This window comes from Myodes glareolus, chromosome 4 (assembly GCF_982192425.1).
Source record: "Myodes glareolus chromosome 4, mMyoGla1.1, whole genome shotgun sequence".
In the NCBI taxonomy this organism is placed as follows: Eukaryota; Metazoa; Chordata; class Mammalia; order Rodentia; family Cricetidae; genus Myodes; species Myodes glareolus.
In genome coordinates this window covers 71,034,994-71,059,282 of record NC_142029.1, presented here as the reverse complement: position 1 = coordinate 71,059,282, position 24,289 = coordinate 71,034,994, and the positions used below count along the sequence as shown (strand labels likewise).

Genomic DNA, 24,289 nt, shown 5'->3' with positions numbered 1-24,289 from the left:
ATCATGTGGCTCGGGAGTCTTGCTGATAAACCACTAATTTAGATAGACGTAAGGTTCTGTAGAGGTTCTGAGGTGAGGGTAACTGATATTGATAATAGGAGGAGGGCCCTGCATCATGTTTCTCTAAGTGGGACCCGAAGAACGGGCAGTTGGGAGAAAAGGACATGAATAAGAGGATCAATACGAATGAAGCCCGGGATGTGGGGCTGGTGCGCATGCCTTTTCTAGCCCAAGTGGGGATTTGTTGTGACTGGTGAGTTTTCACAGTGGCAGGCAATAAAGATCGCAAAAGCTAATGCTGAAGACAGGGCGAAGATTCTGTGAGGAGACTCCAATCCCTTCCCTCTGCACACCAGGCTGTTATTTAGGAGATAAGAAATTGGGCAGAGGCTTTTCATAAGCAAAGGGTATGAATGAGGGAGAGTGGCAAGCCTCACACCTCTTCCCTTGCCCCTACCCTCTACCTCCCTAAACAAGGCTGTGAGAAAGCCATTTGCAGCTCCTTGTGACTAGTCCCTTCTGTTCCAGCGGTCACCTGCCCTCCCAACAGTCACTACGAGAGCTGTGTGAGTGTCTGCCAGCCTCGCTGTGCTGCCATCCGCCTGAAGAGTGACTGCAATCATTACTGTGTGGAGGGCTGCCAGTGTGACGCGGGCTATGTCCTCAACGGCAAGAGCTGCATCTTGCCCCACAACTGCGGCTGCTACTCGGATGGCAAGTACTATGAGGTGGGTATAGGAGGCAGCTGGCCTCTTCCTCCATGCCAGGCTGGCTTCTCTACAAGACCAAGGGGGCAGCCAGAACTGCCCAGGTTTCCTGATCTGTTATGACGACTGTGGGGCTCACTGTAGGGTAGGTAGGTGAGCTGACGCCAGGAAGTTAGCCTGGAAGTTCAGGAGTGTTCTGGGGAAGCCTTTGCTCTCTGTGAGATTTGGAATTGCAGTCAGGCCTCACTCTTCTGCCTCCTCTGCATGGGCAAGGCCTCCTCCTCCTCTGCCTCGTGCCTTTCTGACTGCCTCCCTGTAAATCTTGCTCCGAAAGCTTCTGACAGGGCTCTAGTTTGGAAATACAGTGGCTGTGAATCTGACATTTGTGGCTGTCTCCGTTAAGGATGTTTTTAAGCAGAAAATATGGGGCTGGAGGCTGGGAGGAGTGGCCTTCCCTCTCTGGCTGTTGAAGCACCCACACATGTGCCATTTGTCATTCAGCTATCATCCCTAGAAAGTTGAGTCTGGACTGCTTGCCTCCAGCTTTCATCCCACCTTTGGCTTCTCCCAGGGTGGGGGCAGGAGAACAGAAACAGAATGCCGACCAAGAAGCCCCTCTTCCACATTTCCCAAGAAAACATACTAGCTTGCTAAATCATTTTACTATTTAGATTTGGGAGAAGAGGCAGTACTAGGGATAGAACTCAGGTCCCCGAACACGTTGGGAGAGTGTTTTACCATGGAGGCTCATCTCTAGCCCTCTGGTAGTTAATGTTCCATAACGCCAAGCTAAAGAAGCCTTGACGAGAAGGTCTTCAGCCAGTCCTATTGCCTCAAGACCAATCTTTATTTACATGTGAGTGAGCAGACAGTTAACTCCACACGCTGAGCATTCATTGGCCGTGTGCCAGCCACTGTTTGAGTAGCATTCAGAGGACAAGAAAGTGTATTCCCTTAAGGGACTTAAAAATACCTATTCGGGAGAGAAACAAAAATTGTGCTTTAAAGAAGGGAACAATTACAAAATAGCGTATCAACAAGTGAAAAATGATGCCCCACAGAGCAGATCAATTTTAAATGAAGGTGGGAGAGCTTGCCAGAAATCTAATTGAAGTGTCTGAACTGGAACTCGACTAGGCAAAAATAAATAATGTCTCCTTTCTGTAAAGATGCTTTGACTCATTTGAGATTGACTGAGCTGCCTTTATTTGGGGAATAAATAAAAGAAGAGAAATGTAGGCATTATGCTCAATTTCGTTGTCATTGGAAAAGACATTTGGAGGTTATATTAGAAAGACAGGGTGAGCAGAACATAGAATAGTAGAATTAGAACGAGGGCTTCTCTAGAGAACTAGGACCCAACTTAACTCTTAGGAAGATCATTAGAAAGGCAGAGGAAGAAAATCATTTCAGTGTTCTCCTCATCGGGGAGCGATTATAACCAGGTTCCAGATTCAAAGAGCACACTTCTAAACTCTGTTCCTAGCCTGGAGATGGCCCAAATATGTCTGTCTTTTTGCTATGTCATGCACCCCTCCACAGGGATCCCAAGTGTCAGCGTGGTCGAAGGGAACAAGATTTGAGCTTGGCCCTGGCTGTCTCACTGTTGGAGGATGACATTGAACCAACTGTCTCATTTCCCTGACCTTCTGCCTCCTATGAATGAAATGTAGCCGACAGTGGCTTCTCAATAGGGTCATCCATTTGCCCCATGCTAGTTGCCCAGCCTGGCAACCGGGAGTCCAGTCCTTCAGTGATTGGTCGCATTGTTGTTATGGTGGTGGCTCTTATTCTTTTGAGAAACATTTTGTAAATAAAAGAAAAAAATCCAGACATGTTAGTAAATGGTGCATATAGAACACTTAGAATCCCCCAGAAAGTCTCATAACAACCCTTGGCAGCTATTAGTTCTATAAACATTATTATCTGTTTTTTCATTGGAAAGTCGGGTTTTGACAACAGCTTCTATCCGGGAAGTGACAAAGTCACAGAACAAATAATCCACATCCATTTGCCTCAATTCAAACAAGCTTGGAGGCTTGTTTATACAGCAGATTTCTTTGGAAATAAAGAGAGAACACATCTAGTCATTAGCATGTAGGGTAATCACCCAGCTGTCGTTGTCGTGTCTAATTAAGGTAAAGAAAGCAGCATGGGGCCAGGCACTTCCCTTTGAAGCTGGTTCTGCAATCAAGTTCTTCTGTGGATGAATTATTTACCCCTGATCATATCTACAAACATCAGGTTATCTTTTCCTTCCCACCAATGTAAAGTCTGTGTTCTTATCAAACAGGGGCCAGGCCAACCACTCAATTATTGTATAAATCTGATAAAAGAAATGAAGCCAGTTTGTGAGGCTTCTGGGACCCCGGATGTGTTACAGATCTAGAAGGAGCGGGGACCTGGCTCCTGATGTCTTCACTTGGAGGATGAATGACACACTGGTGGGAAGAGCTTGCCCTCTGCTCACCCTTGAATCTGAGTCGCAATCAGTCAATCTCAGGGTATTGAGAAATCTGTAGTGAAAGAAGAAAACAGGGACCCGAGAGAACCATCGGCCCCTTTGTGCATCTTAAGACATCTTTTATGTCCGCTAAATTGATATAAATTATACATCTCTGATCCAAAAATCTGAAATACAAAATGCTACAGAAGATAAAGCCCTTTGAGCACTGACCTGATGCTATAGGCAAAAAAATTTCACTCTATGAAACTTTGACACAAGGCATGCAAAACATCTGATTAAATTAGCAGGCTAAATGTAGAATGAGTTTAAGAGACATAAAATGAATTTCATGTTTGAACATGGGTCCTATTCCCAAGATAGCTCATCATATAGTGCAATTAATTACTCCTTAGTCTGAAAACCTCCCAAATCCAAACTCTTCTACTTCTTAGTAGGTATGACGAGGACGCTCAGCCGGAAAGGCATGGCATGGCCCTTCCTCTCATAGTCTACTTATTGTGCTCCTTCCACGGAGACGGCCATGATTGTCCTCCAACATCCCCAATCTAGAGCAAGTACAAGATTAAGACTATAAACTCTATCAAGTAGAATTGTGTCTGCAGATTGCTGCCCATCTGGGGAAGAATATAAACCAACGTCTCATCCAGGAGGAGACCTTGTGCCATTGGCATTTAAGTGATTTTGTGTAAAGCCTCTGAAGGAGGCTGAGAGGCTCTTCTGTAAAACTAACAACAGTGAGCATGTTTCGGGCTGCTACTCGACGCCAGGAAATGTGCTTTACATGTCGTGTTTAGTTTGACCTTCGCAATTGCCTGCCCTGTGAGATGTGAGATGATCTCCAGCTCAGATGGGCAAGCTCACTATGGGAGTTGGTGATGATCCCCAGGTAGCGTATACAGGGTGCCAGGGCTGGGACTGACTGGTGAATGACCTGATCCTAGAGCTTTCTTTTCATAAAGAGAAAAAAAAAAGACCTAGATGTTGGCTGGACATGTCACCTTTAGAGCCCTGGGAAATGGAGGCGCTTGCAGTAGAGGCAAATCAGAAGCAGGCTGGAGTGAGGGCAGTACCCGGAAGGGTGAGCCTTGGGAAAGGGTGAAACGGCTGATCATAGGAGTTGATTATCATTTTCTTTTGACTAGTTGAGATTTAAAGCACCGGTCTCCCATTCCCAAGTGAATTTAAATTTCATCTTAAAGAGAGCCTATATTTCTTAGAAGCATGATTCTCAGGCTTAAGAAAATCTACAACGTGTTTTTCCTCTTCACCTACCTCCTCTAACAGCCAACTGCACATTCGGGTAGGCTCTGATTAGTTCAACAACCCCAGCTGTAGAGATTCCAAAGTTCTTGATTGAAACCAATAAAGTCTAAATTGTGTATTCTTTGGCTTCTGAATTGTATCAAAGAGATATTTTGAATCCAGGCAGCCTCCCTTCTTCTCTCTAGTGAAACGCCAGCCCTATGAGAGGTAGTCTAGGCTGGGCTCTGGGGTCTCCAGGGCAATCTGAGGTCACAGTTTAACTCGAATGGCACCTATCTTCCAGCCCAAGCAGCTATTCTGGAATGGAGACTGCACAAGGCGCTGCCGCTGCTTCAGGCGCAACCTGATCCAGTGCGATCCACGCCAGTGCAAGTCAGATGAGGAGTGTGCCCTGCGCAGTGGGGTGCGTGGCTGCTTCAGCACCAAGACCTCCTACTGCTTAGCGGCAGGGGGTGGCGTCTTCCGCACCTTCGATGGTGCCTTCCTGCGCTTCCCGGCCAACTGCGCCTTTGTGCTATCCACCATCTGCCAGAAACTGCCGGACATCTCCTTCCAGCTCATCATCAACTTCGACAAGTGGTCCTCGCCCAACCTCACCATCATCTCACCTGTCTATTTCTACATCAATGAAGAGCAGATTCTCATCAATGACCGGAATACTGTCAAGGTTTGATTCTTAAGAAATGATCCAAAGTAGCCTGGGCTTTGATAGTGGGCTGTTCATTGTAGTTTATCCCAAATAACTGAGTTGAAGGGTAATAAGGGATTGATTGCTCCAAGTATCCTACACACATGGCCACATTTTAGAGCATTGAAGCCCCAAATTCCTGTGGGCATAAGAATAGGCCACTGCCTCTGTTACCCAGTATTTCAAAGACCTTACAGGAAATTTAGTGTCTGTCTCAGGCTATATTGACAATAGGCTGACAACCGAGCTCAGGTGATAAAATGGTAGATAAGCCAGCTTTTACACTGGATTAATTTCTAAAAGGCATCTCATTAAATTTTAAGAGCCTTTACAATTGTTTTTGATGTTGCCCTCTTATACTAAGACCAACCCTCATTTCTGCCATGCATTTCCTAAAAAGAGAAGGCAGGCATTTATTTGCCTATCAAAACAATGATGCAAATAAAGCCAAGTAGAGCAACCGCCCCATGATGACATTCCAACTGAAAGAAAATGTCGAATTTATCTTAGGTTGATTCTTCCTTAGGGTCATTGCCTTGGCTGTTAAAAATTTTAAATCTAAGACCTGCATATAAATACATGTGAAGCGCCCACTCACCCCTCCCCAAAACTAATATTTGGTTTAAATACCCTTACTCATTCCACGTAGGAAAATAATAAACTAATGAACTACTGAGCCCCAGTCTGCAGCTATACCAGACTGGCCACAGCAGGTTGAGCCAAAAGACGGAGACAGACTCCATTACAGTGAGCTCAGGTATGAGGTGGGGCTGTGAGGAGAGCCCCATGAACATGTTCTGGAATATTGTGCCCTTCATTGGCCTTCCACCACCAGCTCAACTAAATCTAGCACTGAATGAACCTTTATTTAAGGAGTCATCAAATGGCTTGGCATATAGTGCCAGGCATGAGACCGGCTTTTTGCAAGCTTAAAGGGAAGAATCTGGGTTTTACTATTGGCTTTTAACTTCCGGGAAAGCTGCAGCTGGTTTTGACACTAATTCCTTTGGCAAAATGGCCTGCAGGGACACAGTGGGAACACAGGACGAGGTGAAAGTGACCCTCAGGAGAGTCACACAGACATCACTGCCAAGTAATGCCCCAAGCCAGTCAAAAGAAAAGGCAGGATTTTTTTTTTAAAAAAATAGCCATCTTTTTTTTTAATGGAACATTACTAATAACTAAGGGTGTGTGGGGGGGATCCAGTTGATTTTGTAAGCACAGGAAAAACATGTTATATCTAATCCCAAAGGCTAAGACATTTTATAAACCAGGAAAATGACAAATGCAGAAAATACCGTGTTTATAAGACATCTGGGAAGACCTGAGGTTTGCACATTATAAATAAGAAAGCAATAAACGTGGCAGCTATCCCAAGATCCATTGTAACCATGTTGGGCTCTGCTTAGAACAAGATTATGATGTCATTTTCAGTAACTGGTAGATGCTGGGGAAAGTTTAACACAAAAACCTATCCATTCAAAGAAGGCGTACTATTCTGATGTTTTCTTCCCTCTTAACTTTTCTGTTCTTACAGTTTGCTTCCTTTCTGGTAACCGCGGGATAAGTGTATGTCCATAAACTCTAGGGCAGGGGTGGTGAGTCTATAGCCTGTGACCACATCTACTTGCTGTGTCTGTGTGTTAATGCACACACATACCCATGTGTGCTCTGGTGTGTGTGGCAGTCCAAGGACAACCTCAGGCGTCTTTCCTCAGGTTGCCCATATTTATTTAGTTGTGTGCTTGCTTGTTTAGTTCTTTATCCATTTTGGAGGTGGGGGTCTCTCAGCTGACTGGAGCTTGAGGCGTGAGTTAGACTGACTGTCCCACAAGCCCCAGAGATCCTCCTGTTTCAGCCTCTCTCCAGCTCTCGAATTACAAGCATGAGCCACCACGCCCATCTTTTCCACTGTGGGTTCCTGAGACTAAAAGCATTTCCTCATGCTCTTGAGGGCAGCACTGTGCTGACTGAGCTGCCACCTCACCTGTCTGACTTTGTCAATAAAGATTTATTGGAAGCTAGCCACTCACTTTGTTATACACGGTGGGTGATGGCCCAGCACAAAGGCCGAGTTGGGTAACTGTGGTAGAGAAAACAGGGCCTGTAGCATCTGGTTCTTTGCTAAAAAGATGGGCCAATCCCAGCCCTCAGGTAAGGACTTCCTATCTTTCTGCATCTAAATAGGTGAACGGCACACAAGTAAATGTACCATTTATAACTGGTTTGGCAACCAAAATCTACAGCAGCGAGGGGTTTCTGGTGATCGACACCAGCCCCGACATCCAGATATACTACAACGGTTTCAACATCATTAAAATCAGCATCAGTGAGAGGCTGCAGAACAAAGTGTGTGGCCTCTGTGGCAACTTCAATGGGGATATGACTGATGATTACGTGACCTTGCGGGGGAAACCAGTAGTGAGCAGTGTGGTGCTGGCCCAGAGCTGGAAGACCAATGGCATGCAGAAGAGGTGAGTATATCCCAGTAGTTCAAACCATGGCCATGGGTGCCTTGCTCCAGTCTCCCTACATGCATAGGAGGTGTGAACGGGGCGTGGACTTCCCTTAGCATCCTTTCCCATCCAGTCATGCAGAATTCTGCGTTTGGCCTTTGGAGTTTAGGTGCATTGGAGGACCCAGTAATTTTAACTACTGGAGCGGGGTTTATTTAGATGATAGAATTCTAAGTTGTCATGTGGTCCTGCTCTCAGCGACTCAGAAAAGTGTGCCTGGGACTAGAATCTGAAGCTGTCACCAGCTATCTACCTGAGAGCTAGGATCCCCTACTGGGCATGCAATGGAGAGATGACATTGGAGAAAAGCAGCCCTTTGCTCCCTAGTGCTGAGGCTGCTCAGGTAACCTGCACTCTTCCCGGAAGGCTTCACTGATGTTGTGGATCAAGAAGTCGTTCTGTAAACATGGGCTATAGAGGTGATTATCAGCCACTTCCCCTCTGGCCAGCTGAGTCAGAGCTAACCAAGGTATTGCAGAGGATCTTGATTTAGGGTCTGTCTCCCTCCGCTGTAGAATCATGCGGACACCTTTCTGGCTCTGTGAACATGTTTCTACTTCCTGACATTTCTTTGTTTCTCCAATGGCCTGGCCTCTTCATGCCCTACATGACAGATACCATCTAAGTACCCGGCTGTAGAAAGGGTGCTCTAAGCTTCTGGCCTTTCCCTAAGCAAACGCTGAATACTATATCCTGTCAAGATGATATGTAAACGATTCTGTAACTCAGTGGACCCTTAGCATCTAGTTGGGTATCTCTCTTTACTTGGAGAAACCTTCTAAAGGGCTCATTTGCATGAGGAGGTCCTGGGAGTGCCAAGCCAGGACTAGACTGCCCTACTTCTAATTTGATGCTCCCTCTCCCTCTACATCCCACTCGGTGGCTCACAGGTAGCACAGCTGCTTTCAGACGTTTAAGCTAGTCCGGGTTTCCCATGAATAAGCAAGGTCCTAGCCCCCCCCCCAAGAGAGGCTGTGTTTCTGTTTTCATTTTGCTTTGTTTCCTCCTGCCTTTCTATGGTTTCCTGCTATGAACTATCTTCAGCTGCACACAGCTCCCCTGCAAAAGTTCTGCTTTTGATCTTTGACAGTTAAATTGGAACTGGCTAGAAGCTCCTCGTTCTTTAATTCTGTAGGCATCGTTATTGTTGGCATTGTTATTCTGCCAATATGCTGTTAACCATTGTTGTGTCAATGATTATCAGTGAACTATATTGAAGTGTGAATGGTTGCTATATCAATACCTGTTGGTTACGAATCCATTCTGGTATTTTATCTTCACTCTATCCCAGCGATCTGAACAATAGAAATTGTTTCACTTTTTTAAGTGGCTAGAGACAGTTGGAACCTGACTTTCCTAAGGTCACAATGCTAGTTAGTTGACATCTGCATATCATATGAGCTCCAGGGCTAGCTAGCCCAGCAGGCGCGACAGACGTGGTCTTACCTTCTGGGGGCGAACTCAGATGGCGGTTTCCGCTTCCCGCATTCTGACCAGACCTCTCGCCCCCAGCTGCAACGAGCTCCAGTTCTCCCAGTACGCCGCCACGTGCGACAATGTGCACATCCAGACCATGCAGGGTGATGGCTACTGCCTGAAGCTCACCGACATGAAGGGCTTCTTTCAGCCCTGCTACGGGCTTCTTGATCCCCTCCCCTTCTACGAGTCCTGCTACCTGGACGGCTGCTACAACCACAAGAAGTTCCAGCTGTGCGGCTCCCTGGCCGCCTACGGGGAGGCCTGCCGCACCTTCGGCATCCTCAGCACCGAGTGGATCGAGAAGGAGAACTGCTGTAAGAGAGTCCTTTTCTCTCTGTGGGTGCTGTGTGTGTGTGGGGGGGGTACTGCTCTGATGCCGGGTCCACCCTATCTTTCCTTACCCATCTGCTCGCTGAGGAGGAGAGGAGAGTGCTGTCGGCTGCCTCCAGAGTCAAAGGGGGGCATCTCCAGAGGGGCCTCTAGGTGGGAGAAGCAGCAGTCTAGTGACTTGGTGGAAGGATGTAGGCAGTTTGAGACTCCTGGTTGCTCTTAGTTCTCAACTCAGCTCCGCCATGATTTCCATCGCAGAAAGGGGAAGGCATTGCTGGTGGAAAGATGAGCTGGACCGAGCTGGCTCTTTCTGGCTTCAAAGGAAGCTGCAGATGGATGACTGCAGGGCTCATACGTTAAACTAGATGGTGAAATAAAAACTTCTACTTCATGTGCTATGTTCTGTAGTAAGAAGCATCAATGTATGTAGTGTTTCCATGATTCAGTGTGTTTACCCTCTTAAATAAATGAAGTAATTTTTTTTTTTTCGAGACAGGATTTCTCTGTAGCTTTGGAGCCTGTCATGGAACTAGCTCTTGTAGACCAGGCTGGCCTCGAACTCACAAAGATCCTCCTGACTCTGTCTCCCAAGTGTTGGGATTTAAGGCTTGTGCCACCGCTACCTGGTGAAGTAATTCTTAATATATAGACACAAATAAGTGGGTAATAATTACAGTTGTACCCAGGGCATTTTCATCAGTACAGTATGATAGTGGGACCAACAGAATGTGTCTGTAGCTAGACAGACAATACCAGCCCTGAGTTCATCTAAGAGCCAGTATGTTTCCAGGATCATTTCTAAGCCATACACGCACTAGTGAGTCTATAGAGTAAATATGATTAAGTGTTGAGGTGCACTCAGATAAGAACCTAAAAATGATGTACTTAATTAAAATATGTCTTTGGTGATTTCAGAAACTGTTTAAAAAATCACTAGTCTGTTTAAAAAAATCTCTTTGGTAACTAAGAGTTTATTGTGTTCATAAGTAAAACATTTGAAATAACTTAAAAGTTAAGTGTTTGAATTTTGAAATTTGTTTGGCTTTTATCTGTACACACACACACACACACACACACACACACGCTTCTTCCTGTCAGAGGGTGTTTATCCCTTGTGTGTCAAGTGGGAGAAGGACGTCTACATTTTGGATGAGCTCTTCTTCCTGCAGGCCGTATACTGTTCATCATTTCTGTTCTCTTCGGCCAGTCTCATATGGAATTGGCCATTGACACCCTCTGCTGACTGCCCGCTGTGTGCTTGTTCCTGTGTCAAATATTGAACACATTGGGTGAGCAGTGAAAGGTCTTAAAAACAGAAAGCTTTTTCAGAATAGATACATCCAAACAGTGCTGATAGCTTTCCTTCACTTGCCTTTCTAGAAATTAAGGCACGATGCTGAGCTATCTCTGTACTCTCACTATAGATGGAGACAGCTTGTTTGTCTCCCAGCTGCCCAAACACAAATAATAACACAGAGACTATATTAATTGCAACACTGCTTGACCTATTAGCTCAGGCTTCTTATTAACTAACTCTTACATCTTAAATTAACCTACTCCTATTATTTTACTATGGTTTACTGGTAAGGTCCCAGGTCGTCTCTCTCCTTCAGCAGCTACGTGGTGTCTCTATGACTCCCATCTCCTTTTCTCCTCTATCTCTACTTGGAATTCCCACCTCACTCTATTCTGCCCTGCCATAGGCCCACACAGCCTTTTTTATTCATTAACCAATAAAAGCAACAGAAGAACTTCCCACACCATCTCACCATGTACAATTAGTTACTCAGTAGCAGGGATTGATATCCACATTGAACAAGCTGTGTGCGTTGAAGACTGTATTTTAAAAACATTTATTTTTATCTTATGCACATGTATTTGTCTGTATACATGTATGCACAGCATGTGTATGTCTAGTGTATGAAGAGACTAAAAGAGGAAGTTGAATCCCCTCAAACTAGGATTACAGATGGTTGCGAGCAATTATATGGGTGCTGAGAACCAAACCTGGCTCTCCTAACAGAGCAGCAAGTGTCCTTAACTGCTGAGCTATCTTTCCAGGCCCTGAATTTTGTTATTAACCGTATTTTTGTATGTGTCTGTGATGATCACTTAAAAATCTACTTGCTGAGACGTTTTTAAGTCCCTAGTGTCTTGTTATTGTTTACCACCACATATACAGTTAATCTGAGATGGTTTCTTCTAACTGACATGTGTGACCTTTCTAAGCCCCATAAAAAGCTCCCAGAGCAACTTACCTCATGATGGGCAAGTGTATCCATAGGAAAAAGCTATGGCACATTGAACAAGGCTCTTTCTCTCTTGGTTGGAAGGATATTCATCGTATAAAGAATTAGTCTCTTAAAGAGAACACTCTCAGTTAGCGAGTGTCAAACGGACAATAAAGAGTCATGGCTTACAGGAATACTGTTCATAACAACAGGCTGGTGTTTTACACCTCCTAAGCTTTCATATTATCTTATTCCTTGTACCCTTTAGCAAAATGGTGCCATTGATGTATAGCTGTTGATCTGCCTACCTTTATAAAATCAAGTAGATGTTTGGGGAAAAGGTATACAATGAATCAAAGAAGTCTCATAGGAGGGGCTTCTCTACGATCTTAGGAATCCTAAGATATTTGTTATTGATAAATATTTGTTGAGCACTGCCTATGAGCTAGCCGGATGCTGGAAACCAAGAAACAAATTATTTGGATGCAACTTTTCTATAAATATAGAAAATTCAAGTAATTACAACATGTAGAAAATGTACTGTGATATGGTATGGTGGGTACAGAAATTATAGGATTATTTGGTAGATAAGTCTGTACTTTATTTCTATAACTTACCTTCCTGGATGATCTAGGATAGGTTGGGTAAGTTTTAGCTGTGAAATTGGGTTCCTAATATTCAGCTTGAGGAGCGTTTGTGAGAGTCAATCATGCTAATCCATGCTAAGTGCAGAGTCACAGCGAACATACAATCACAAGTACTTGCCTTTACTTCCTGGAGGTCACCCTGCTTGTCAGCTTTCCTACCTGACCAGTCCCGACTGAACTGTGTCAAATCTGGAGTGTAAGTCAATGCTACTGCGTGTAGGTGTGAAAATCAAATTGTGTGTTTCTGTGTTTTCCTTTTTAGCAGGAGTGGTTGAAGACCCCTGTGTGGGGGCGGACTGTCCCAACAGGACCTGTGAGCTGGACAACGGAGGGGAATTGTGTGGCTGCATTGAGCCGCCCCCATATGGAAACAGTGAGTGACTAGCGCATCTCTGCCCAGAAGCTCTAATGAGGAAACTTATCAAGAAAAATGCCAGGCAGGGAAGGGGCTCTGTGCCCACCCCACGCTGTGTTAGAAACCCCAAAGCAAAGCCTTCAGGGTCTGGGAAACAATTTGACCGGGTCAACGTAGGCTGATGATCTTTTCCTCATAACGATACCCTCTACAGTACATCCTGACACGCAGATGCATAAATGAATGGAACCAGTCATTCCTACCTGAGTCCAAGTAACATCAGACAGATCCAAGTTGCTCTTTTAGATTCCCAAATAAGTAAGTGGTCTGATGCCAACAAGAAGGAATTAGAGATCCAGGTGTCTTAAGACCGACTTCAAGCCAGCTTTACCTGGCCCAAAGATATTTGATCCTAAAGACAGGACTGCAATGTTTGATGTGAACAGCAGATACCCAGCTTTCCTTCTGTCCCCAACCTTAGTTCCCCAGGGTTAGAAATGGCATTGTCCTCAGCAGAGCCCACCTGGATGCCAACTTAAAGGGGAAGTGCTTTGTCTTTTAGCTTTATGGCCTTTTCCAAACCAAGTAACTCACAAGCACATGCTAATATTAGCTTCATTCAAAGATAAAAGCCCAGTCGACTAGAATGTTGCATAGGAGGGGACGTGTTCACCTAGGCATGTGAAAATGTTTTTCTTTGTTTCTATGGTGCCTACATACTCAGAGAAAAAGCCTTCTAGTGGAGCTCACCCGGACTCCCTAGAGGTTCTGTTGAGCTGGGCTCAGCCAGGGCGGTGGGTGGTGGGGTCAGGCCAGGGCTGCTTTCCCGAAGGCATCTGCTCCCCAGCCAGACCACACTGTGACAGATTCTGTGTGTCACTTCCAGAAAAGTACCTGCCACCAGCCTGTGTGGGAGGAAGGCCTGGGTTTCTACAGAGAAGACAAAAGGCACTTTATTAGCATTTTTATCTTTTTAATAAGCCTCCACCAACGCCCAAGTTATTGCTTCGAATGAATTCATGTACTCATTTGGTGTGATCAAAGTGTAATTAGAAAGACTTGCAGCCTCTGAGTGGAGATTGTTTCCTGCTTCTAAAGAAACACAGCCATGGGGACCCCAGCCCACCCCTGCGGCAAGACTGACTCCCCCTGACAGGCTTGTCCTCCTGACTGTTCCCACAGACTCACATGACATCATCGACGCAGAGGTGACCTGCAAGGCCGCCCAGATGGAAGTGTCCATTTCTAAGTGCAAGCTCTTCCAGCTGGGCTTCGAGAGAGAGGGGGTGAGGATCAATGACAGACAGTGCCTCGGCATCGAGGGGGAGGATTTTATCTCCTTTCAGATCAACAACACCAAAGGGAACTGTGGAAACATCGTGCAGGTGAGAAAATGGGGGGGGGGGCATTTGGCTGAGGCCATGTCATCTCCTGGAGTGTGTTCATTGATCATCCTTAAAGTCGGGGCAGTGTGCTTAGAAGCACACTTATTAATGAGTAGCGGAGTACGCATGCAAAAATCAAAGACAGAAAGAGCCATCACCATTTGGTGCCAAGTAGTTGAATGAACAGAAAACGCATTCTGAGTGGGACACTGCTTTCCTTGGTTTGCAATGCCCACTGCGATCCTTTGTTCTATAAATCTGCAAGACTTTCGTTACCTTTCGTGTGCTTCTGTTGTCCTTCCAGGTGAATAGAGCCTGGTCCAGCTGGTTTAGGTCATAAGGATGCTAACTGAAGAAAGGAGTTGGCTGTATAAATATAGAAAGGCCCCGACTTTTAGTGTCGGGGTTAGCAGCGCTTGGTTTAATGAAGCATCTCACATTATCTCTTGTTTCTTCCTATGATGTAACAAAGATTATCTGACTCTGTACGCTAGTGCTTTCATCTAGGGAGAATGGGTTAAGGAGGTGAAACTCACTTGTTCAGTTAGTACTTGTAAGTGTATCTGGAAAAAAAAATGTTAGAAGAGAGATTTCAGGTTAAGGACTGAAAAAGAATTTCCAATTCGATTTACGTTCTCTAGGCATTGCCAGTATCTCATGTCTTCCATAGCCCGGGTCCATGCTTCCCCTAGCCCGGGTCCATGCTTTCCCTAACCTGAGTTCCAACTCGGAATTCAGCGGCACATGGAATCTGCCTTCTGCGGGCACTCAGGTTATCAGACTGAAGGGCACGGCTCGTATCTATGGCAATCCTTCTTTCCCCCAGTTGGTGCTGAGGCTGCTTCCAAGCTGATGCATTCTAGCCTCTGGGTTTGGTATGGAACGAAGCCATTTCTCTACAATTCCGGGAGACAGATTTGAAATGCTAACCGCGTTCTCCCGTATTTTAATGATTTCTGACCTCCCCTTGATCTGCAGTCCAATGGCACTCATATCATGTATAAAAACACAATCTGGATCGAGAGTGCCAACAACACGGGCAACATCATCACGAGGGACCGCACGATCAATGTGGAATTTTCATGCGCCTATGAACTGGATATCAAGATCTCCTTGGACTCTGTCGTGAAGCCTATGCTAAGGTAAAGCATTTCACGGGCTGCTCTTATGCTTCCTCTCTCCTTGACAGCTAAGGTTAGCAGCCTCAGAATAGCTAGCATTTGTCTTTGAGGCACCAGAGAAAATAGAATTCACATTTCCGGAAACAAGATGTTCTCGACTAATAATGGGAATGCTTCGCTGCTGAACTATGTGCTACAGTAACTACCTGTGACCAACGAGTGTTGGAAATTTGGCTCCGGGGACTGATAAATTGAATTTTTTTTATTTTATTTAATTTCATTTAAATGTGAATTGCCCCATGTAGGGACTAAATTACACAAGGCAGCCTTACACTTTAGGACTGCATGTTTTGCCTTCCTCTACATTTTAGCTTGGAAAACAGCAGGTAATTGAATAAATAACAATTTTTGGGAGGCGTTTCTTCGCCTCACATGTGAGTCTTTCTTTGTTAGTGTCATCAACCTGACAGTTCCAACTCAAGAGGGCAGCTTCACTACCAAGATGGCTCTCTACAAAAACGCCTCGTACAAACACCCGTACCGCCAGGGGGAGGTTGTGCTGACGACTCGCGACGTTCTCTACGTGGGGGTCTTCGTGGTTGGAGCTGACTCCACACACTTGATCCTCACACTCAACAAATGCTACGCCACCCCCCTCCCGAGACAGCAATGACAAGCTTCGGTACTTCATCATTGAAGGAGGGTAAGTGGCCGTGGTGGCCTTGCCATTGGCAACAAGCTCAGAGCCTTTAACGTACCATTTTCTGTATCCTCCTTTAAGAGTGGGAATAGCGCTAACTTCTGTTGACACCTACCAGTGTTTTATATGAGCAGATTCATCTCTCTCCTACCCTGAGAGGTAGAGTGTATAAGATCCAATAACTTGCTGAAAGTCACACAAGTTAGGGGCAGATCCCCTGCACAAGCATTAACCATATGATGCTTTAAATAAGGGGTCCTGACTCGCTTGCTTCTTCCTTCATTTCGAGAGAAATCTGGAATTCTGAAAATGAACAATGTAGTGAGAGTGGGTGGTGGTCCAGGCCTGCGGCAGGTACGCGAATCAGAAAGAAGGGAACAAGGACGGAGCTCGTTGGTAGAGCTCTCTGCCAGCCCTTGCTAAGGCTCGAGAGCAGCTCCCAATGCCAACAACAAGAGCAACAGCAATAACACCAAAAGTAAAAAGCAATTAGGATATCATGATTCCCCATTATGGAGATGGGACACATTCCAAGACTCCCGGTGACGTCCTGCAGTCATAGATAGTTCTGATCACACTGCACTAGACCCATAATAAAGTTGAGCTTGTAAATTAGGCCCATTAAGAGATTAACGAGGATAGCTAATAATTAAAGGAAGCTGTTGAGACAATGTGGAGTAATAGAAGTTGTGCGAGCACGGTTTCTCCCTCCAAGCATCTCACTTAGTGCACTCACCCTCCATCTCCTTATGATGATGAGTGGACGCGCTGCTGATGTGGTAGAGGAGGGAGGTGGACAATGTAGACCCTGGGACTCAGCTCAGGACGGCAGACAGATGACCAGCGCACGCACTGAGCTCCCACACTAATCAATCTGACTGCTGAGGCAGCTAGCGAAGGACTAATGGGTAAGTAGCGTCCGCAGCACGGACACACAAGAAGATGAAGGAATGATTGAGTCCTGGCTGGCTGGAGCAAGGCTTCACCAGATTCCGTCGTAGTCCTCGGAACGGCATGCAATTTCAAACCTAATAAATTATTTCTTAGTCTTCCCATCTAATATTGTTGTACTGTGGTTGAACGTGAATAAGCGAAACTATAGAAAGTAGGAGCCTACGTCGGAGGGGGTATCTGATGCTCACCAGGCTTCTTCATCCTTGCTATAGGATGCCTGCCCCTCATATATTCCCTGAAACATAGTTACCCAACAAAATTTATTCAATTAATAAATGAGAAGGCTAGACCAAACAAGAAAGAGTAAGAACATGGGGTTGCTGGGCAATTCACACCTATACTAATAAATTTTCTACTAATTTTTTTTATTATCATGGTATACTTATGCAAAAAAATGTACTTGCTTTAAGTGTAAAATCCAATGATGTTTTAGCACACCAGAAGAAGAGTGTAAACACCCCCACCGTCTGACTTTCCAATGGTTTCGTCACCACGGTACAAGCTTTCTTAATTGGAGTGACTACATTAATCAGATTTCTTTCAGTTTGGCAGAAGTCAGCATGATTTGGCTTACACAAAAATAAAAAGGGAATTTACTGCTTATGAAACTCAGTCACAGATGAGGGGTGAATGTCAGGGATGATCGGATTCAAGGAGATATCAAGGCTTTCCCATTTTCTCTTGCCTTCACCTATCCGTCTATCCCCTACCACTAGCCCAGTCAGGCAGTCGCTGGCAATCCTGGCCTCACATCCTGTCACTATTATCCTCACTAAGAATGGAGCACATCTAATTCCAGATACGCTCATATCGGATCACCCTTATTGGGAAAAGACACTGTTGAACTTCGCTAGCCCAGGTTGCCACCTACCTCAGTAGCCTCAGAGGTGGGGAGTGCTGCTCTGGAAGCTGTCATTAGCTTTGTGACTACAAGAAAAGGAATGGGAACTCTGAGAGAACAGGGGAGAGACTCCGGGAAAGTTATAAATGTCCACCACTTTGCTGATAACACAACCTCGGAGAGGCTAGGTAGAGATCACCCAAGGCCACCAACTAGCAGGAGGCAGAGGGGTCATTTTAGCCGTCTGAACACATAGTGACTTATGTGCCCTGGGTGCTACCGAGTGCACTGTCCAGGTGTGTTGTGGAATTTCTCAGCAAAGCCCTCACTAAAGCCTTCATCTTTCTGAGTAGATGCTCAGCCCTCCAAGAGCAGAGTGGGGACTTGGAGACTGTTCGGTGTCTCTCAGTCCTTGAAGACGGCCTCGACGGTGCCGTTTTTTTTTTCTCTTTTCCCGTGTCTCTTCTTCCCCCTCCCCCTTTACCACTTTCCTTTATTGAAGTAAAGAAGCTAAGACAGGAGCCGTGCTCCAGCTACAAACCCAAATGACAAAGTTTAGGTATCCTTTGAAGGACGACGTGGTATTTAGCATTTTAAAAATAGTATTTAGTAGTCTTGACCCAGAGAGGGAGAGCAAGCCAGCAAGCATGTTCATAAATCTCAGCTTACCCTTGGGTCTGTCTAAATAAAGCCTTCAAATTAAACCATTGTTATGTGAGAAATTATCTCATCCTCAGAGAGAACTGGAATTCATCAGTCCCAACCTTTCTATGCGGCGTGTGCTTATTGTTTCTCCCCACACTCCCAATGGATTGATGGGAAAGCATGCTCAGCTTAATGAATGAGCAGCAAAATGGACCCCTTCATGTACTAGGGGTCCAGCCGTTCCCCCCAGCGAAGTGAAAGACAAGAGACAACATCAGCTTCTATCACTGGTCCTGTCATTTGGGGATCCAGGCCATGTCTCCCTTCTGTTCAGGTTTCTCGATAGGCAAAAGGACAAGTGCCGATTAATATTCTTGGCTTGTTTGCTTTCTTCTCCCTACCCCAACACAATATTTTTATTGATTATTTGGGAATTTCACATAATGCACCCCAATCACACTCACTTCCTAGTCCTCCCAGGTCCATCCCCTGACCCTAGTTCCCTCCCCCAAAAGAAGAAGAAGGAGAAGAGGAAACACACACACAAAGTCAATTTGTGTTGCCCATATACTCACTGGAGCATGGTCAAACTCCCAGGGATCAGCTCCTTAAAGAAAACTGAGTTCTTTCCCAACCCCCAGTCAGAAGTCGTCAACTGGGAAGACCTACATTTCAGCGTCCCTGTCACAAACTTCAAGCACTCTCTTGTCCGTGGTCTACAGCGGCACCAGAGGCCTTGCTGAGTCCGTGGTCTGCAGTGGCACCAGAGGCCTTGCTGAATCCGTGGTCTGTGCTCCTGCCTGAGGCCTTGTGGATGTCTGTGGTCCACGCTGTTGCCAGGAACCGTGATCCGCCCTCCCGCCAACTGGAGCTGGCAAAGAATCTTCTTCTGTAGTGGTATTGAGACCTGCATACTTACAATTGAGAATGGGAGACATGGAGGGCGTCTGCGACAACCCCCTGCCCCCCAAAAGGAACAGTCTAGACAGGACACCATTGCAAAGAGCTCTTAAGAATTGTTTCCTTGCTCTAATAGAGTGTCCAGACAGCTGTACCCTTTGCTTTTTTGCTGATACCTAAACTTTATGCCTCCACATGATAGAGAGAGAGGAGGGGGCCTGGCCAAAGAGGGAAGGTCCGTGTGAAGACTGGGAGTCTGAAAATCCTTGAACTGACTTGGATCCTCCAAGTGAATAATAATGACGAAGGAAACTGTGGCACGCTTAGCCTTTCTTTCAAAGCATTTAAGAGACTATTGCTCCGGAAAGCCAAGCTGCATTTTGTCTAATTACGAAAACTAATAGGTGTGGGAACGCTGAAGGATAACTTCAATTTTTAATTTTCCTTATAACTGAGCTATTTAATCCAGTGGACTTGGGGAAAAGAAACGAGAAGAAAAAGAGACACCTTTTAAGATCGTTATCCCTTAAAAGTCTTTTGGCTCCTCTGGACTCACAGTGGCCATGGCGCTTTCTCCCTTCCTTCCTCCCTCCTTTCCTCCCTCCCTCCCTCCCTTCCTCCCTCCCTTCCTTCCCTCATTCATCTATTAAAAAATGATTTTCAAATATCTTCCATATGCCATGTGGTATGGCAGAGCCGCAGTGGTGACGTGACTTTCTCCCTACACTTGAGGGACTCCACAGGCCCTGCTGTCAAGTCCGGGAAAAGCTACCTGTTGCTGCCTGGTATCTCTGCACATCAGAGATACTTACATGGGAGTGGGCACTATAGGTTGGGGCCCAGGAAAAGAGCAGAAAGGTCTTCCAGTGGGGAAGACCTCACATGAAGACACGAGCAAAAGAGACTTTAATGCAGCTGAGAACTTTTAAGTGGTTGTGGAAGAAAACAATCACCATGCCTGGTGAGGGATGTGCTGGTGGTGGGAACTGGGTTTTGGGGACACAACAAGAAACCAGGGTGGCGAGAAAGAGGCAGTCTCCCTCCACCAAAACAATCCCTGGGGCGCAGCCATCCTGCTCCTCCTTCCCTCTAGCTCCTAACTACTTTAGTGTGGGAAGAGTCCCCAAGGGATTTGAATCAGGGCCCCTGCCAACATCGATAATTAACTGGAGAAAACAGAGGAAGTGGGATTTGTGTTTGTTAAATTGTCCTCTGTGGAACACGGTGCTGTGAGGGGGCGGACCGAGTTCCTGAAGTGTTGGGAAATTGAGAGCGGTCCCCGCAGACATTTCATTGGTAGTTGCTGTTAGGTTGGTAATTCAAGGTGGCAGTCAGTGTTTCAAAACAAACAATGAAAATTGGAGGGAGTGTTAATAAATGGCACACTGGAGCAAGCCAGAGGTCACTTTCAAATGCGAAGTCATTCTTGGTGTTTATGGCCACTTTATATGAGATGTGAGAAATTGAAATAAAGATGAGGATTAACCTCTAAAAGAGAAAAAAAAAGCAACCAAGCAAAACTGGAGTCCATGATTTTTTTTTTTTCCTGAGTAGGTGTCAGAACATCAAAGATAACACCATCGGCATTGAGGAGAACGGAGTGTCCCTAACCTGCCGGTTTCATGTCACTGTCTTCAAATTCATCGGAGATTATGATGAAGTCCATCTTCACTGTGCAGTGTCCCTCTGTGACTCGGAAAAATACTCCTGCAAAATTGTAAGTGTGAAAAAAACGATGTGTTCAGCCTTTCTCTAGCTGCCCTACGGTAACTGTGGATGCCCGGTGGCAGCGTTAGAGCCGTCCAAACACCTTCAAGGGTGGGTGGTCATATTTGGTGCAGAGTGTATAGTGGAATGATCTCCACATAGTACCCAGTCTCTGAAATACCACACGGTTATTGACTTCACACTAGGCAAGGGCTTCTGGAGCCATTGACATCTTAGATGAAGAAATGCTGTGAAGGAGACAAGGTCATTGACTTCACACTAGGCAAGGGCTTCTGGAGCCATTGACATCTTGGATGGAGCAACGCTGTGAACGAGAGCTGAGCTGTGTAGTGTAGGGTGCTAACAGCATTATGGGCCTCTAGAGGGCAGTAGTATTTACTCTCCGGTAATAACATTTTGAAACTCTCTCTACGAATGTCTACACCAAATGTCTATACCCTGAACAGAAAAGATTGAGCTGGGTAAGGACTGTCACAGTAGTCTCCAGCAGTGTACTGAGTCATGCATCCTGGACTGAATAGCCCATGGGCTGAGCACCACACTGGTACTCAAACTCAGAATACAATGCATCCAAGTACTCAATGGTTCATCAGATCTGCACTGCCGTCTAACGGTCTAGAACTGGGTAGGGTTGCAGACAAAGGGCAAGTCCATCATCTCCTCTATGCCAGACTTACATCCTTACCACGATGACTATGTCCTCAAGATATTATTGCTCCAGATTCTTATTCCTAGTCTTTCAGGTTTTATCTTTATGGGTTCCTCATGTTTACAGAAGCAGGATGTAAGTTATGGTCAGAGCTACTATCAGATGGTGCCGCATACATTAGTATCAGGCGAGAGCCGGCAATTTTCATTCCTGAGCAGAGAGCCTCTTTGAGTCTCATTCTAGTGTGGAGAGTATATTTAATTCTGCTTGACATAAAGCCTAGAGTCCCAGTGGGCTCGATGATCAAGAATGCATTGGTTCTAATTAATCTGAGCAGCGATAGTGCTGGAGGCCGAAGCCGCTGTCTCTCTTGGAGGTGGAGACATGGTGAAGAATAAGTTATCAGCTTAATTGTGTGAAATCCCCCTCTGGTGTTCTGTCTTTCAGAATTGCCCGCAAAATTCCAGGATCGCCACAGATTATACAAAAGAGCCCAAAGAACAGATCATTTCAGTGGGACCTATTAGGAGAAAAAGTATGTATGTTCCCTAAAAACACACTATAAATTACTAAGACAATGGGAGTTCAGGGCTCAGATGAACCTCACTTGTGACGTGTGGATAAGGGGGCGACACCGGAGACACCAGTATGAACGGACTGCCTATGTCCTCAGGGAAAACCTTTTCACTGGGTTTTAGCAACTCTTTCTTTCTTCCTCTCCTTAAAGCCCCCGACCCTGCCTTGATTCTGAGTTGCAGGGTTGGTATTTCTGTCATCATGTCTCCCATGTGCTCATTTTCAGGGCTGGACTGGTGTGAGGACAACGGGGGTTGCGAGCAGATCTGCACCAGCCGGGTGGACGGGCCTCTGTGCAGCTGTGTGACCGGCTCCCTACAGGAGGACGGCAGGAGCTGCAGAGGTGGGCCTCTTCTGAAGGGACGGGAAGCTAGGTGACCTAGGAAGCTCCTTCGCCATGAAGAGAAACTCAGCTGAAGCCCACTTAGCATCTTGTCTGTGAGCGTCCCAGAGAAAGACAGGGGGCACCCAAGGAGTTCCAGCACCCCAAAACAAACAAACAAAAAAACAAACAAAAAACACCACCGCCACCAACAACAACAACAAACCACCTTGGGCCACTGTTCTTTCATCTAAAAGATGTGGACAATTAAAATTGATTCAGTAATTTCTAGGCTTTGTGTTGACCATAGAATTTCAGCCAAGCCCCATTGCGCTGAAGTTAGCAGTCTTAGCTGGACACGGTGGCACATACCCGAAGTTCCAGCCACTGCAAGGCTGAGGCAGAAGGCTCATGAGCTCCACATCAGATTGGGTTGTACAGTGAGACCCTAGCTTAAAGAAACAAAATCAGACAGAAAGTCAATAATCTTGGCATCTGATTTCCCCAGTCTCTTTCTGAGGAGCACAGGGCTCTCTTAAAGGTTGGATTCATTTGCTTTTTTTTTTCCCCCTTTCCTAATCAGGGGCATTTGGATTTTCCCAAGACATTCCCTTTATTTGAGTGTCACTGGGCAGGTCTGAAACCTGTTGAACTGACATGTTCTTGCTATGCTCCTTTCTGTCCACAGCCTCGAATTCTTCCGTCGAACTTCAAGTCTGGACGCTTCTTCTCATCGTGACCCAGTTTTCGCTATGGCATTTTGTCTATACATCAGGCACGACCTCATAATGAACTCAAGGTGCTTCCTTCAGTCCCTGTAGGTATAAAAAGTGTGTGTTCCCAAGGCAAAACCTGTTTGAACATGTACAGCCTCTCAAACTCACGCCACCTTCCTCCAGCAGTCAGATGTGGAGGACACTCAAGTTCCTGGCTCCTCTTCCATGGTATGCAATGGCGACTTTTCAAAACGAATGGGGAAAAAAAAAGCATACATTTACCCTAAACGCCCATACAGTTGGCACTGGGGACTGCGGTTCAGGCCAAAAGGCAGTCAGGGAAAGCCTCTGGTCACAGAAGCCTGATGAGAACACTCAGTCTGTCCCCTGTGGTTTCTGGACCCCTGTGGTTAGAGTCGGGCCTATTACCGTAACTCTGAATTAAAGTTATGACTCCCTCTCGGCAGTCCCTCTCCTGTTCAGCAATGTGATCTCTGATGTGCAAGCCCTGCCCACTGGTCACACTTAACTCCTTCCCCACCTGCTGCGGCCTCCACCTTGCCATGCCAGCTTCAACCACTGGATATAATGTTTGCAGACCTGGAGAACCTCACCCAACCCATCCTGACTCTTAAACCCACTCCTTCACTTTTTACAGATCAACCAAATAATTTTTAATGTGTCTTATCCTTGAATAAACTTTGCGTTCGAGTATTCTCATTATTTGCTGTTAAGTTCTGTATGTAGACTAGTAGCATGCTAGGATTGAACAACAGAAAGGAAACAGTAGTAGCCACTGGACCGGGCGGGCATTGTCAGCCAGAGCTTTAATGTGTGTGTGATGTCCTTGTTGGCTCACTCACAGAACATCCTCAGAGCACAAACGTACTCGCCAAAGAGAGGCAGGCAGCATCCTCCTTTGTAGGTGCTACATAAGCACGTACTATTATTAACTACAAGATAAAGGGCCCACTAAATCTATCCCTGGGGTACCTCCCTTTCTAAGGTTAGAAACATAGTAAGCCTTACTTCAAGTTTGTTTTGAAGTTATCTTGGATCCAAATCTATG

The 24,289-nt window shown here is 45.8% G+C and overlaps 1 protein-coding gene across 1 annotated transcript in view; it reads left to right on the top strand.

The window, feature by feature from the left end:
* Window positions 1-23,936, top strand: part of Tecta (tectorin alpha) — a 69,570-nt gene extending 45,634 nt beyond the window's left edge. The window contains 13 exon segments of the mRNA XM_048417156.3: window positions 529-728; window positions 4,721-5,104; window positions 7,313-7,599; window positions 9,154-9,434; window positions 12,591-12,701; window positions 13,866-14,068; window positions 15,047-15,210; window positions 15,643-15,841; window positions 15,843-15,892; window positions 20,784-20,946; window positions 22,054-22,141; window positions 22,409-22,525; window positions 23,193-23,936. Of these exon segments, the coding sequence (XP_048273113.2) occupies window positions 529-728; window positions 4,721-5,104; window positions 7,313-7,599; window positions 9,154-9,434; window positions 12,591-12,701; window positions 13,866-14,068; window positions 15,047-15,210; window positions 15,643-15,841; window positions 15,843-15,892; window positions 20,784-20,946; window positions 22,054-22,141; window positions 22,409-22,525; window positions 23,193-23,293 (2,348 nt within the window). The 3' untranslated portion in view covers window positions 23,294-23,936.
* The last annotated feature ends 353 nt before the right edge of the window (window positions 23,937-24,289 follow it).